The sequence below is a fragment of the Papaver somniferum genome, chromosome 1 (assembly GCF_003573695.1).
Source record: "Papaver somniferum cultivar HN1 chromosome 1, ASM357369v1, whole genome shotgun sequence".
Lineage (NCBI taxonomy): Eukaryota > Viridiplantae > Streptophyta > Magnoliopsida > Ranunculales > Papaveraceae > Papaver > Papaver somniferum.
The window spans coordinates 237,108,996-237,125,774 of record NC_039358.1 but is presented as its reverse complement, the minus strand read 5'-3'; the positions used below and the strand labels follow the sequence as shown (position 1 = coordinate 237,125,774).

The following is a 16,779-nucleotide window of genomic DNA, read 5'->3' as shown; positions in this document are numbered from 1 at the left end:
GAGATTAAAATTTCGTTATCGAATGTCCATATACGCTTATATACCGTTTTACTAAATTGTTGTTCTTGAATGTTTTTTCTGTCATGACTAGGGAAGTGTCATGATTAGGGAAGTACCGAAGCAGACATGGAAGACACAGCCGCAATGAGAATTTCTTAAAAAATTAAGACGCGGATCTTTATTAAAGGGGGGAAATGGGCAATAGTTGCAAAATCATTTTAATGAAAAAGGAGCTAACTTTCTCTTTAGAGATGACAACACAATTGCAAACGGTTGAACACTATAACAACCATTGATGAGAAGGGTCTTGGAAGAGGTGTTACCACCAGAAAAGAAAAAAAGTTCATCGAATTTCTTTGGACACACTTCCCATATTAATGTTGAGCTCTGCAACAGAACAAGACAGGTGAAGTACCTGTTTTAATATGTCAACAACGCAACATTTCTTCCGTGACCAGAAATGTGGATTACAATTACATCAATGAAGGATCTGTAAGAAGAAAGAAAAAGAGAAAGAGAAAGGACAAAAACTTACTTCTTGGACACCAAATAATCATGCCAATGGTAAGGACACCACAGGACACTAGGTAACCAATTAATTTTTTTTTTTTAGCATAATGAATCATATATAGTTATAATTATGTCATAAATCTGACTTATCAGCTACATAATCCCGTTATATTCTTATCGATCCAATTTTTTTCAGTTATTAGTAAACAGATTACGGGGAGCAATATTAATAAGGAAACTAGACCGTGCAAATGCACTGGCATGCAGAGCCCTTGTGGGGTAACAAAAGAAAATACAGGTTCACAGCCGAGTATTATATACAAGTTGAGAAACGTTTTGGTAGAATTTCGGTAATTGTTTTGGACAACCATAGGAACTGCTTTCTTGGTAAATAGGTAGTTACAATAAATCTGTATACATGCAGCATTTCAAGTACATAAGGGACAAGACATCAGGCATTATAGAGCCACAACTTGCAGGAAATAATGTCTGACATGTAGCCATTGATATTATCAGTGAAAATTCTCATACATGTGTGTGTCGTGCATAAGTGCACGTATATTTGACCGAAAAATGCTTACAGAAACAAAGAGCCATGAAACCTGTTAATTTCTTTATCAATTAAGGTAGTAGTTCAAACATTCATTTCCAGGTTTTGCATAATGTTGTTCTTTTGTTTTGATTATCCAATGATGACTTGCTATTAAGGTTATAAGGTAAGTATTTCTTTTCTTTATTTCTATTTGCAGAGACAGTATGATGTACATATATATATAAAGAAATTTGAGCATATCACGCAAGAATGGGTGGTTTAAATTACCGACACAACAATAATTTTGTTAAACTTCCCTTTCTTCCTTGAAATGGTATCAAAAGAAAATTGGGGTTTCAGTTCCGGAAAATGGGTCATTTGTCCAAATATTTTTAAAACATGGTTCAAATGGACGAGTAAAAATTTACATGGGTGAAATGGACACCAAAAAAATAGCAAGGATGAAACTGGATTCATCCTGACTTAAACTTAAAAAATAGTAAGGTTGAAACTGGATGCATCCTGATGTAAATTAAAAATAAGAAAAAGTATTTGAAAATGGGTAGGATGAAACTGTTTACATCCTGGCTATTTTTAAATTTTTGTCCATTTAAACAGTATCAAAATCTAAATGTCCTTTTCACCAAGGAATTGTTGATTTTGGTCTTTTTAACCAATTTTGTGTTTCAGTTTTATAATCGACGCTGAAAGAGCAAACGAAAATTTATGAATTATTACTTAAAATTTGGGTTTCTCTCCATTATCATACTGCGGGAGTCATAAAAAGTAATAACAAGGAAAAAAAAATATTTTCTCGGACCGAAAGGAGATGATTTACATAATGCACAGATGTGTTGCAAACCGATACAATTCATAGTAACACATGATTATTGTGTATGATTTAGCTAACATGAACGATGTCTTTATGGAACACATGAAAATATTACCATGTTATTATCCATTCACATCTATTATGGCAAAAACCAGTTAGAGTTTTCAGGTTCCTACATAGGGGACCAATGTTATGCAACAATTTAGTGAAGTGGTTTCTGTCATTTTTCTTGCTTTTGTGACATTTTTTAACTTAAAAATTTGTTAACTTTCTTTTTGTTTGATTTTAGTAGGTACTGAAATTTCCGCACATTAATTTAACACCTTCGTTTTTGCTTCCTGCTGTTACCCTGTGTTGGATAATAATTTTTTGTCTATCAATATGAATGACAAAATGCTACTTCAAGTTGTAAGCTAGAGAGGTCAATCGAAGGCAATGATTGGGTAAACCATAATAATAAACTAGCCCGCGCAATTGCGCGGGTTTACTGAACTTTTGATGGGATATTTTAATCATGACCTGTATAGGATATTAGGATACAGCTTAGTGGGAGAATTTCAGCCTTGCACCTATCATGGACCCATATCTGTACAGCCTTATTTCTCTTTCATTCCACTGAAGGACACAAACAATCTTCACTCCCAAATTCTCTGCCATTTAACTTTTATCATTAAAAGTGAAAGGGAAATGTACTGCATATAGTGTTACTCTTTTACCTGCCATATGGGATACTTTAGCAGTCTAACCTGATAATGGTAGAGGATAAGAGCCCAATTGATGGTTGAGGGTCTCTCGACTCTCTCCAGGCTGTCTTTTTTTTTTTAATCGATAAATAATTTGATGCAAACGAGTTGGCCAAAAAAAAAAGAATCAAAGATGCTAAATTATATTTAGTTATTAGATCACTTGACTGTAGTCCGCTTGGTAAATGTGCTTCATCACCAGAATTTGAGGCACATGAATAACAACGCCGATGCTCTAAATTTGTACCGAAAAGTTATGCAGCAAACTCGTCGGCACCAAAATCATTATCTGTAAAAAAAAAAAAAAAAGTTAGTTGTACAGCAGATGAATTAAAATTGATCGAGCAAACAGAGCGAGCATTCTGACATATATAAAGTCACGACAGCTGGGATACATATATAGTTGGAAAGGAGAAAGAAAACCCAGCATTAATTTTGGTCCTATATTTCTGTTTTAAGTCATGTCCATGGTCGTCTAAAACTTGAAAGACAAGTCGTTTTCAAAGTTATCCATATCCTCCACATCTCTACACATCACATCAGCAATCAACATTAGTTGGCCCTAACAATCAAAACCAAAGCTACTTTAGACAACAAATGAGTTCTTCTTTTTCGTTACAGGTGTATTCGATGTTGTATTGGTTCTTTCACACCTGAGAGAATCTTTTTTATCTTCTTTCTATATCTATGATTCTATGTCCAAAATGTTCAAGCAAGTCTATAATTTAACCAGTAAATCCAACTTTTTTTTTATTAGTATGCAATATTTTAATAAATAATTTGGTTTGATATGAGTCAGAAAGATACGGAGATGAGTACTAGTCCTACTCATAATCAGAAAGAAAGTTCATCATCGAATACGAAAACCGAAAGAAAAATCGTTGAGAGAGACAGAAGAAATCACATGAAATCACTTTACTCGCAACTTAATTCTCTTCTCATCCCACCGGAGAATTCCTCAAAGGTACTACTCTCTAACTCATTCACTCTGTCTCCTTTAAACTTCACAAAAATATAATAGGATCCACCGGTCGCATCAGATTGTGTTAGGACATCATTCTGCTTTGGGTTGATAAGCATTTTGTTCATCCTTTTTTTAGAATTGCATGCATCTCGACAGCCAGATAGTGAGCTAGCTACTGGATGTAATAGTGTATGTCAAAATCAGTTTTTTTTCTCTTTTTGAAATGAAGTATAAATCTGTTTGCCAGAAGCTAGTGTCAGTACCGGATCAACTTCACGAAGCTACAGAATATATCGAAAATCTGCAGACAATAGTTGAGAGGATGAAACAAAAAAAACAAAGTTTATTGGTAAGGCCATCAACCATAAACATCAACAATAATGTCAAACGACCACCTGAAGCTGATTTGATACCACCTATAATCGAGATTAACATTTTTGGGTATGCTTTAAAAGTCTTAGTAATAGCAAGTCGGATTTATAATCAGCAATCCTTGTTTTATGAGATTATTCGAGTTCTTCAAGAAGAAGAAAGAGCTGAAATTGTTAATGCTAATTTTTCTATCATCGACAATGTAGGAATGCATACTATACATTCACAAGTAAGTTTTTTTCGTTAGTTTCCAATGGTTTTCAAGGATGATTATTTATATCTATCATCCATATTATCAATGGTTTTTTGAGTTTTAATGTATATGTTAGCATTTTCTTATAAACTTTCTCTTTTTGAAAAAAGAAATGTTTATATTCGTTAGCATTATCAAAAAGTTTATGATATACATTTACATGTGCATATTAATTACTGTGTGTTCTAGGTTGGTGATTCTGAACTCGGCTTTGGAGTGGAAAGAGTGAGAAGAAGATTAACAAAGCTTGTGCATGAATTTGTTATAGTTTAAGTTAGAATACGTTCCCTTGTTATTGCATTACAATGATATGTTTTTGAACGATGATGCCAATGATCTTCTTTCGAAACTTCTCGGCATCAAATTCTTTGCCGATCAAAGAGAAGTTAGAATGTGATTCATGAGTATAAAATTTTAAGGCAACCCAAAGAAGAAAAACCAAAAACTGTGTTGTCAATGATTTTTTCTTTGATCCCTTTCTTGTTGGATCTTATATACTTAATTCGTAATTCAAAGAATCATATTTTCTGGTCAAATTTCTTGCACCCTCTCTGAGGAGCTGTTCATGTGAAATTTTAATTTCATCATATAATCAAATTCTAGTAGTCATGTAACGAGATGAGATTTTTAGAAAAAAGTGCCGGTTCCAATAATTTTTCCAATGAAATTAGTAATGGACATTAAACTGGTCCAGTGTCCCGTAGAGTTGAGGACAAGTAAGAAACTTGGAAAAATGCCCCAATATGGGGTGCAAGGTTGGAAATCTGGCCCGACGTTAAAAATAGTTGGAAAAATGTCCCATTCCGTTAACAGTGTCATTCAACCCAGTTAAGTAACATGTGTAAGGCCACCATCACCACCAGAACCACCATTAAAAACGCAGCCGTCTCCTGAACCTTAAACTCTGAACTCTGAACCCTAAACCCCGAATACTGAATTCTAAACCCTGAATTCTGAAGAGTGTATTTATCTTCTTTTTCCGCGTGTGTGGGATCACACATGTGACTTAACTGGTTTTTTAACAGAATAGGGCATTTTTCCAAACTTTTGAATGTAGGGGCAGATTTCCAACATTGCATCTTGTATTGCGGCATTTTCCCAATATTCCAAAGAAAAAAGTAAAACTAAAATATTTCTTTATAGAAGGTTGTAAGATCAAAATATCGCACAACATATCAAGTGTGCGTCATTATCAACATCAAGACCGTGAGAGAACGTAACACAAGTGCGAGAGAACTTAACACAGGTATAAGGCAGAAGTTAGCACGAGAATGAGACAGTATGAGTTGTACTCCACTACATGTGAGCTGTCATCCACTATGTAAACACCTATATAAAGAGAAAGGCAGGAGAGAGAAATTATCATCAAAAAGAGAGAGACACATTTTGTAGAGAGAGACTTTATTTTCTTTATCATCTTCTTCCGTAAAAGCTAGATCTAGAGCTCTACCAAGAATCCATTAGTGGAGATTCTAAACGTAATATTCATGTAATTACAACAATCATAGTGAAAAACCATGGATGTAGATCACAATGATCGAACCATGTAAAAATCCTTGTGTTCATCTTTATAATTTTAGCACTCTTATCATCATTTTCATATTCAATATGCTTAGATCTATAGAATTATTAAGGGGTGTTATTTGTGGGATTTCCTACAACTACAAAGGTATCTCAAAATTTAAACATATACAATTTATAATTGAGCTTGTATTTTTCCATCATGTGAGACATTTTCTGAGTGAATGCAGCAATTTCATCTGGACGAACATTATCATAGCCTACTGAATCTTCGGTATATAACTGCTGTGCCAGCAAGATTGCCATTAGACTATTCTTCTACATTTATTTTAGTGTTGCATCATCATTCTTGGGTGGCAAGTAGTTGACTCCTCATGCTTGGATCGCAAGTAGAGGATTGAGTCCAAGTAGAGAAATATTAAAAAATGCAAAGAGGAGTCCACGTTCTAATCTTCAAATTTTCTTTATAGTGCTTGAATTTTCTTGTAGTTCTTCTATCTTCATATTACCCTGAAAATAACAGACAGTTTTAGAGACAGTGAGATAGAGAGAATGGAAAACCTCGATAGTTTGAATTCGATTCTACCATTTTTACCAGTAGTATCATCATCATCATCATCATCATCTTATGATATTTCATGGCCGAATCAAATCATTGAAGCATTAGAATCTCTGAGTGAAGGTCCTGATCATAGTGGAGTTGACTCTGGCGAATTTTTGTTTCATACAATTTCAAATCTCAGAAAGTATCTTGATTACCCTTCTTCTGAGCTCTCTCATGGTACTGAAGAAGGTTACACTGTTTTCTTCAACGAGGTATTGAAAACTTATTACCCTTTTCCCTATCTCTCTATATTGTTGATTTAAGATACATTGCTTAGAAAATAACTAAATTGGTGATTTCTATTATTTTTTAAAACTTCAATTATATGTTGACTTAATTGTTTTCGTAGTTGATGTCTCCTGTTGAATCGAGGAAATGGTTTGGAGAGACTGTACCAGCGTTAGCAACTTTGTTATTAAAGCTACCATCTCTATTGGAAGATCATTATAGAGATGCAGATGAAATTCATCGTGGAGAGAAAGTAGGTTATCCTAAAATCAGAACTGGACTTCGTATGTTGAGTCCGCAGGAATCGGGAAAGGTGTTTCTCAGCCAGGTACACTCTCTTTTTAGCTTTTGGTTTTGATTATGATAATTAATAGGGGAAAGCTACTCTTACTAAAGGGAAAGCTGATTTTTGGGTGGATTAAAAATAAATAACCAACAGCGGGAATTCTCCCGTGATGGAACAAGAGACTGATCTGTTCCAAACTTCCAATACAATTTGAACATCAGTGCCAGACATGAAGAAGAATTTTTCTTTCCTTGATCAATTTTTTGCCTTCCCAAAGGTGCACACGTGAATAGTTTTAAGTTCCAGTTTTCAAAACAAAGCAAAAACGAGATAGATGATTAATGATTTTTCAAATTCAGCTATGTTGCTTTCTTCATATTTTTGTGGAAAATCTAATGAATGGCTTTAATTTTGCGCATGTAACCACGAAAAGATGCTTATGTCATGAACAACTTCAGAAAAATTAGATTGAAACCAACTCGACGAGATAGAAGAAGAGGCGCACCTCCTTCCGTGCGTTAAAGAGTTTTAAAAAATTACAATCTGGAATCATTGATCATTAAGCACAATTACACACATATATCTAATCAGGAAGACATTAACAATATCTACATGCCTACTGTCCCATTGTTTTCATTTTACTATTGCACATTGGATCCAGCATTGTTTCGCGCAAACTTGACCAAGTTTTTCACCAAATATGACTTCTCCATATTGTAGTGTGGATTGCTGTGGTCCTGCAAGTCTGATAGCTCATTACCATGTTTCGTGTGAACGTCTCTTCAACCAGCATAAAAATTCCAATCGCACCAGACCTATAAGTGGTTATTATTATGAGAATTTTTTTTCTAAATCCACCCAAAAACTAGCTTTCCCTCTAGTAAAAGTGGCTTTCCCCCTAACAATTATCTTGATTATAACCTGTAGTTACTGGTGAAAAAGCTAGAGAAAGAAGGCTGTTGACCACTCGAAGAACAGATCTTGACTTTGTCAATGATACATTTGTTATTTTTTGGTGTTCTTCAGGAATTGATTGGTGCTCTTCTTGCTTGCTCTTTCTTTTGCTTGTTTCCGACCGTTGATAGGCGTGCCAAACTTCTTCGAAGGATCAATTTTGATTTTTTGTTTGCGTATGTCATCACTTTAAACTGTAATTGGGATTCTTTGTTTCCTTCTAGTTAAAGACTTATCCTTGTATTGATCTGTTCTTCTTCTTTTTTTTTCTCTATGAGGTATATTTGTAGCAAGCAAGTGAGCTTTTAATATATTTTTTTCTGCAGAAACCTTCATCCCAGCTACAAGCAGCACATAGAACATAAAATAAGGTGTCTGGTACACTACTTTGAAAGAATATCAGAATGCATGCCAATAAACTGCGTCTCATTTGATCGAAAGGTTATTCCTATGGCTGTAGAAGGTAGTTCGCTTGGTGTATCATATCCTGAAGCTGAGTTTTGGAGCAAATCTACCACTTCACTCTGTCAATTTGAGGTCACTACTGTTTCGACCATCCATAACTCTCAACTGCTAGTAATCGCCATCTGAGTTCTGGATACTGGGATCTTTGTCCCTGACTCTATTTAGGAGATGTATATTTTCTTGATTTTATACAATTAGTGATTTCATTATACATATTCTTGGCTGGCGTGTTTCTAGGTTTTTCTGTCTGGCTTAATAGAGGAGCAGACACGTGAAGCTCTTGAAGTGGACTTCGCCAACAAGTTTATTGGTGGTGGTGTGATGGGTAGAGGCTGCGTACAGGTTTGTCAAGTTCTTTCTTAATTCTAAGTAAGCCATTCGATACGATTTTTTTTTAATAGTAGATATACTTTAATACGTTACTAGTTATATGAGAAGTCATTTAAACTAATAAGGCTTAGTTGAATCAGTCAGGTTATAGTCTAGGAGCTTCCAACAGCCTCACAAGTACGTAGGAAAATATTTGTTCTTCTCTGTGAAGTATTAAAGAAAATCCATTTACAGTAGGAAAATGTTCGGTATTTATATTTGTTGCTAGACTTTATCTTGATTTCGTGGTAATTCTAATTCAGTACATTCTCGAAAATTTCAACCAATATAGGAAGAGATCCGTTTCATAATTGATCCAGAGTTAATTATTGGCATACTCTTCTTGCCTTGTATGGATGCCAACGAAGCTATTGAAATTGTGGGCGCGGAGAGATTTTCAAATTACACAGGGTTAGTTGATTCATCTAATTGTTGTTTCTTTTTGTTGTTTCTTTGATTTTGTAATCACATTGAGAATGCAGATTTTTCCTTTTTTTCTTACTCACTCTCATTTCGTCATCTTTGCTATGCAGATACGGCAACGCATTCCTTTTTTCGGGTGAATATTCAGATAATAAGTTAACAGATTTCATGGGAAGACGCAAAACCAGGATAATTGCAATTGACGCAGCTCCAAGACTAGGAATAAAACAATTTAGGCTCGAAAACCTTGTTCGGTAAGATAAATTTTCTTCTTTACTTACTCTCTTATCCTTTATTTTTTATTTTCCCCGATCCGGTCCTCCCTTACACTTAGGATTTGAATTGCTTGGTTACCACAGGGAGGTAAATAAGGCGTGGTGCGGATTTTTTGATCATGATGAACATGGTCATGTCAAAGATGATATTGGAATAGCAACAGGGAATTGGGGATGTGGTGCTTTTGCAGGAGATCCTGAACTTAAGGCTATGCTTCAGTGGCTTGCTGCTTCTCAGGTTACCTTCCTTCCCTTTCCCTCTCATTTTTGCACCATGTTTAGTTTTATTGTTTTTGTACAATGTATTTGCTGGTATGATAATTATTGATCTACATGCTGTTGTATCATGGGGGTAACTCAATTTGTATTTGTATATGCAGGCCTTAAGACCTTTTATTTCGTACTACACATTTGGGCATGAAGCTCTGCAGAATTTAGAGCTGGTATTTTTCTCTTTGGCTGTCTAAACTTAATTACTTTACAAATGGTTTCAATAGATAATGGCTCCAAGTTCCATTTATGGTTTTATCAAGCTTTTCATTGTGCATATGTGAACATATTTTTTTTCGATTTGGACAGGTGTCTTGTTTGATTCAGTCGTACGGATGGACAGTCGGAGATCTTTGGGATATCTTGGCGGAGTACTCATCTCAGAGAGTAAACGGTAAAACCCGTCTCGGGTTTTTTAGTTGGCTCCTTCCATCTTTGGCGCCACCTCATATGACAAAAAAGGAGAAATGGAAAAAGAAGAAGAAAGAAAAACGTTAGATGTTTCTGCACTTGTGTATATATTTGGCATTACTTGAGGTGCGCCGAAGAGTGATTAATTGTTATACAAGCATTTCTCACATGCTTAGAACTTTGATCTAGAACTGGAACATGATAACAAAATCATTTTAAGATGTGAGATAAGTTGGAGGGAAATCTTCAAATTTCCAACTGTTTTACGAGTCATTGTCTTATATTGTATTTGTGTGTCACATACTGAAACATGGTTTGTGCACCCTACAAGTGTCAGTTCCCTCTGAATAAATTACTCTTTCCTGTTTGATTTCAATATCTCGCAATTTGCTACTAAGAAGAAAAAGAAAGGTGTCGGGAAACCAACACTATTTAAAATTCTAGTTCAGTAATAATTGCAAATTCTATTTATCTTTGGAGTTTCTATATATTGTAGTAATTGGTTTATGTTTCAGTAGTTGCTTAGAATTAGGACTTTTAGTTTAAGTACTTCCTGTAGGAGTAAAATATCGCACACGTTAGTAATCAAGTGAAGTAAAGAATACAATCTACGTGAAGAATATCACACACAGCAAAGTTGAGATGGCGTATCAGATGATGTCAGCAAAGTCACGAGTAAAGTGTGAAGAACTGTGCGAAGAGGTACGCCATGCGCAGATGAGCGATTGTATATGAGCGAATGTATCGCATAGTGATCCCGAAAATAGTGGGTTTCTTAGCTGTCATCCGCTATGTAAAGTCTTATATAAAGGAGAGAGGTCATTACTTGTGGGGGGGTTCTAGAGTGAGTCTTGGTCAAGAAATAGAGAGAGAAAGTAAATCTAGGGAAAATAGATCATTGTAATAGCTTGATCAATCCTTGTAATTCTATCCAGATTTCATATAATAAGAAGATGATTACCTAAATTCTCATTTACTGATAGTGGATTGTAATTGTCAGATTTATGACAACTACATTTTTGGCGCTAGAAACAGCTCTGGATGATAATTCCTGTTAATAGATCTGAAATCTTAGGGAAATTAAGGAAGAATCATATGGGATCCATGAAGACAACACGAATCATACCAATTCAAGGCAGAGGCAGAGATATACAGTGTAATAAGATAACTAGAGTATCAATTTCTGAGGCAGATTTTCAAGCAACAAAACAGGGAGAATTCATAAAAGAAATTATGAAGGCAAGAACATAGAGACGGTAGACAAAGAATTTCCATTACAAGATTGAGAAAAGGTGAAGATTTACTTTGTGGCGGATGAAATTCCAGAAGAAAACTTACAGTGAACAGATCCATTGGTAATTATGGTCACAGCTGAGCGAGAAAAAATTATTGCAAAACAGAGGGGATTTGAAGGATGGGCGATTGATAGATACAGGAAGTGCAGTTGATGTATTATTTTATCGCACATTCAAAGCAATGGGATATGAAGATGCAGAAATGACACATATATCCTATAATGTTCATGGATTCAATAGAGCAATTACAAAGCCGAAAGGAAAAATCGTGATGCGAATATTACTCGGAGAGGTTCAAACAAAGATAACACTGTGTGTGATTGACATTCAGTCACCATACAACATGTTGTTGGGACGACCATGGGTACATGGACTAAAGGCCGTAGCGTCAACATTACATCAATGTATTAGATTCCCAATTCCAAGCGGTATAGGTGAAACCAGAGGAGATGTTAAGGTTGTGAATACTTGTAATCAAATAGATGTGTGAAATTATGAAGGGCGAGCAAAGAAGCGAAAGGATCGATGGAGAAAAGCAAAAGAACAAAGGAAAGAAGAGGAATTTCGAATATACATGATAAGACCGAAAGAGGGAAAAGGAATACCAGGCGAAGAATCAGCGGATGAAGGTGGACAAATTAAAGAAATTAAGAAACCAACACCTATGGGGGAACCAAAAGCGAATTTTACTGTAGCGGAACAAAAAAAAATAAACATAGGAACTGAAGAAGAACAAAAAATATTAAGAATTGGAACTAAAATGGATAAAGAAGAAGAGGAAAAAACGAAAAGCATTCTGCGAAAATATAATGATATTTTCGCATGGACTATGGAAGAAATGCCAGGAATAGATCCGTCTGTCGCGTGTCATAAATTAGACATTAAAAAGAATGTAAAGTCGTTCAAGCAAAGGATAAGAAAGATTGCAACTGATTATCATCCTAAAATAGAAGCAGAATTGCAGAAGATTTTAGATGCAGGAATTATAAGGGAGGCAAAATATCCAGAGTGGATAGAAAATATGTTGGTGGTACCTAAAAAGAACAACGGAATTAGGATTTGCATAGATTTTACATATCTAAACAAAGCGTGCCCTAAAGACAGCTTCCCTTTACCAGACATACCTCAAATGGAGGAATCAGCTACAGGGGATGATAGAGTCACAATGTTAGATGGGTATAAAGGTTAAAATCAAATTCCTTTGGCAGAAGAAGATCAATAACACACTACTTTCTTCGCACCAGGAGGTTTATATTGTTACACGAAAATGCCATTTGGAATGAAGAATGCAGGTGCGACTTATCAAAGAATGGTGCAGAAAGTTTTCGAAAAATGGATACATAAAACATTAGAAGTCTATGTAGATGATATGCTAATTAAAAGCAAAGAGGCGAAAGATCATGTTGATGATTTGCGAGCAATATTTGAACAAATGCGAAAATTTAATATTAAAGTAAACCCAGAAAAATGTGTAATTGGCGTATCATCAGGAAAAATTCTTAGGCTATATTATATCCAAGGAGGGAATACAAGTTGATCCGGAGAAGGCACAAGCGGTTAGAGATATGGCACCACCTGCGACAGTCAAAGATGTTCAAAAGTTAAATGGATTGATAGCATCATTGGGAAGATTTATTGCAAGATCTTCGGACAAATGTAAACACTTTTTCAATATACTAAAGAAGGGGACCAAATTTGAATGGAAAATGGAGTGCGACAAAGCATTGCAGAGCATAAAAGATTATTTAGTAAGCTTATCCATTATGCCAAAGGCGAAGCAGGGAGAAGAATTGTTATTATACCTAGCATCAACATCTCATGCATTAAGTGCAATACTGTTACATTCAGATGAAGGTGTAGAAAAACCAATATATTACATAAGAAAAACGTATAACTCCGCAGAGAAAAATTATTCAAAAATTAAAAAGTTGATTCTCGCACTGGTATATGCATCATTCAAGCTTCGCATTTATTTTCAAGCTCACAAAATTAAAGTATTAACAAGAGTACCAATTGAAAATGCAATGAAGAATTCGAAGAGGTCTGGAAGAATGGAGAGGTGGAATGCACAATTAGGAAACTATGAGATTGGTTATGAAATTTTATCTTCACCAAAGTCTCAAGTAATCGCATAGTTTCTTGCAGAATTTCCAATAGAATAAGATGAATATGTAGAAGAAATGATGGAGGTGTATGAAGAACATGGAAATCTTAATGATTTACTAACTGAGCGAAATACAAATAGATGGGAGATATTGGTGGATGGATCTTCCAATGGAGAAGGAAATGGAATTGGTATTGTATTCATTTCACCAACAGGAGCGAGAATGGCTTACTCATTTAAATTGGACTTCGCATCCACAAATAATGAAACTGAATATGAAGCAGTCGTCCACGCATTAAGATTAGCTATTGAAATGAAGATTGATGATGCATGAATATCTAGTGATTCCCAGTTGGTAATTCGTCAGATAGAAGGCATATATAGTACCAATGAACCATCTTTGCAAAAATATAGGAAATTGGTTATGGATTTAGCAATGCACATTCCAAAAATAAGCTGGAGACATATAGGGAGAAAAGATAATAGACTTGCAGATGCATTGGCGGTCATACCATCAATGTTAGTAGATCTGGTTGCAAGGGATATAAAAATACAAACACTATTATTACCATCTGTAGAAAAGGGTGAAGAAGTGCAAACAGATGTGATGATCATAGACGATACACAAGAAGAAAATGTGAGCGAAGACAAAGAATTGGAGAACTGGGATACACTCTTATCTAGAGAAGGGATAATTGCCGAGGAAAAGATTAGAGAAACACAAATTAAAGAGTCGTGCGACAAATTATGAATTAAGGGATGGTGTTCTTTATAGAAGATCATTTTTTGGACCTTCGCTCAGATGTCTTACGCAAAAGGAGGGAATCGAAATTATAAAGGCATTACACTATGGCGATGCTGGCAACCATAGTGGAGGAAGATCACTCCAATATAGGGTAAAAATACAGCGCTATTACTGGCCATACATGCATGAAGATGCAAAACAAGTTTCGAGGAGATGCGAACAATATCAACGTCATGGCAAGAAGATACATGCACCTGGGTCTATGCTTAATACATCAACAAATGTATGGCCCTTTGGAAAATAGGTAATAGATATTGTTGGACCATTTATATCAGGAACGGGGCAAAAAAGATTCCTAATTGTCGCAACAGACTATTTCACTAAATGGGCAGAAGTAAAAGCAGTTCAACATATTCGCGATAAAGACATCTTCACATTCATTTTTGAAAATATTATATGCAGATTTGGCATTCCTGCACAATTGGTGTCTGATAATGGGAAGCAGTTTGAAGGCGAGAGTATAACAATGCTGCTCAATGCATTCAAAATTCAAAGTGGCAAATGTACTCCTTTGTATCCTCAAAGTAATGGACAAGTAGAAGCTACAAATAAAACAATCGCAGACAACCTGAAGAAAAAGTTAGAAGGGCACAACAAAGGATGGTGAGAACAAGTACATAATGTAGTATGGGCTTACAGAACTACAAGAAGATAAGCAACAAGAATGTCGCCCTTTTGTTTGACATATGGAGTAGAGGCAGTGCTACCAACAGAAGTTATCATCCCTACCACAAAGAGAGAAGCTTGGGAAAAGAATTTAAGTGCGGACTTGATCTTAACAAAATTGGATGATTTGGAGGAAGTAAGAGAAGTCGCTTTGCACCACATGGAAAATTATTAAAAAAGATTAGCTCAAGAATATAACAAGCGGGTTAAAATAAAAGAATTCCAACCGGGCGAATTAGTGCTACGCGAAATTCCAGTGTATCAAAAAGGAAAAGATGGAAAATTGGAGAAAATCTATGATGGACCTTATATAATAAAAAGAATAGTTGGAGAGGGAGCCTATGAATTAATGGATCCTGAAGGACGAAATACAGGTCGTAAATTAGATCAACCTTGGAATAGGCAGTTCTTGAAAAAATATTATCCATAGCCACTTGTGAATTAACTCGCATGGATAAACAGTTAAAAGTCTGTAAGTTCATATTTTTGAACAAGTCTGTAACGCGAATATTTCGCTTGAAAATTACGAAATTCTATAAAAGCAAAGTAAGACCTTGATACAAGGCTACATAAAATGATATTTATTATCATATTGGCTAGGAATCCGAATGTGGCGTGCACCCTAGTTCGCTCATATGCAAGAGGCAATATAGTAAGACCTATCGCACGTCATAATTGGAAAGACCTAGAAGGCATGACTCAAGGGAAGGCTACACCGACCCTGGAACTTGAGTTGTGGAGATTTGGGGTGAGAATTAAACGATAATTCCCATCCGGGAGAGATACCTTAAATTTTCAGCCTAAGATAGTAATCTTTTATTGAGAGCTTAAGGTGAGAAATGCTCTCCCAAGGAGTGCAGAAACTCGATCAGGACGCCGAGGTACACGGTTGAATCAAGAGTGCCCGGGGCGTCTGGAGCGTACCTTGCCACTCTTGACAAGTCCTGACTATGCTGCACTCGGTCCGAAGATACCCTACTTAGGGTGCGGTCTTGCTGCCATAAACCTTATCGGTAGTGTGTGCAAGACTGCGAAATCAACTGGTTGTTAAATAACTGGATGGGAAGAGCCATAATCTTAACCCGATAGAGGTAAGCTTCCTTGAAGGGGCAACCAAAGGGGAAGATAAGGACGGCACCCTCCATTAGGGAGCTGAATTGTGTCAAAAGACGTAAATATCATAAGACTTTTACTCATGGGAGTATTAAGACTTGTGATATTTATGCGACAAACCTGAAGAGGAAATAATACAAGCGAAAAGGATAAGACGAGATCAATGGGTCGATGTACTAAAATGCAAAGACCGCCTGCGATCTCGTCGCACAAGAATGAGGCAAGATAAGACCTTTACATATGAAGGAAAAATAAGACCTCCCAAGTAAATTAAACAAACTAATGATAGATTCGCACAATTGTTTCTTACAATAAATAAAATAAGAGGCAAGTATGGGAATTAAAACAATGATATACCATCTTCCTTGCAATAAACAAATCTAAAAATACGAAGGTTCAAAATACGTCAAAATAAAGTAAGGAAATCAAGAATGCTCAACAGCAGCATCTTATTCAAAATACTTTTCAAATCTTAGCACTGGGTCCAGGATTTTCAATCTCAGTAACGACCTCATCAACAGACTTCTCTTCTTCTTGCTGATTTTCAATCTCAGCATTGGCCTCATTAGCAGACTTCTCTTCTTCTTGATGATTTTCTTCTTCATCTTCATCCTTTTCATCATCACTTAAAAAGTCATAATCACTATCTGGTTCGGTATATTCTTCATCCGCACTCACGTTACATATGGGGAGTTTTACTGCTGGGAGAGAATTGCTTAAAAGAATTCCGTCAATAACAGATTGGGCACTAGAATGACCTTTGCGAATAGCAACTCTTTCAATA

General features: G+C 35.7%; 2 protein-coding genes across 2 annotated transcripts; both read left to right on the top strand.

The window, feature by feature from the left end:
* Positions 1-3,521: 3,521 nt before the first annotated feature.
* On the top strand, positions 3,522-4,479 carry LOC113273347 (transcription factor bHLH162-like). Its single transcript, XM_026523083.1, has 3 exons — positions 3,522-3,581; positions 3,829-4,182; positions 4,396-4,479. The coding sequence occupies exons 1-3, from the start codon at positions 3,522-3,524 to the stop codon at positions 4,477-4,479; spliced, it is 498 nt and encodes a 165-aa protein (XP_026378868.1).
* Positions 4,480-6,136: 1,657 nt separating this feature from the next.
* Positions 6,137-10,388, top strand: LOC113339003 (poly(ADP-ribose) glycohydrolase 1-like). Its single transcript, XM_026584404.1, has 10 exons — positions 6,137-6,543; positions 6,681-6,887; positions 7,872-7,975; positions 8,126-8,336; positions 8,502-8,606; positions 8,926-9,044; positions 9,167-9,310; positions 9,416-9,569; positions 9,712-9,774; positions 9,911-10,388. Exons 1-10 carry the CDS (start codon positions 6,280-6,282, stop codon positions 10,097-10,099), a joined length of 1,560 nt encoding a protein of 519 aa, XP_026440189.1. The 5' UTR covers positions 6,137-6,279; the 3' UTR covers positions 10,100-10,388.
* The last annotated feature ends 6,391 nt before the right edge of the window (positions 10,389-16,779 follow it).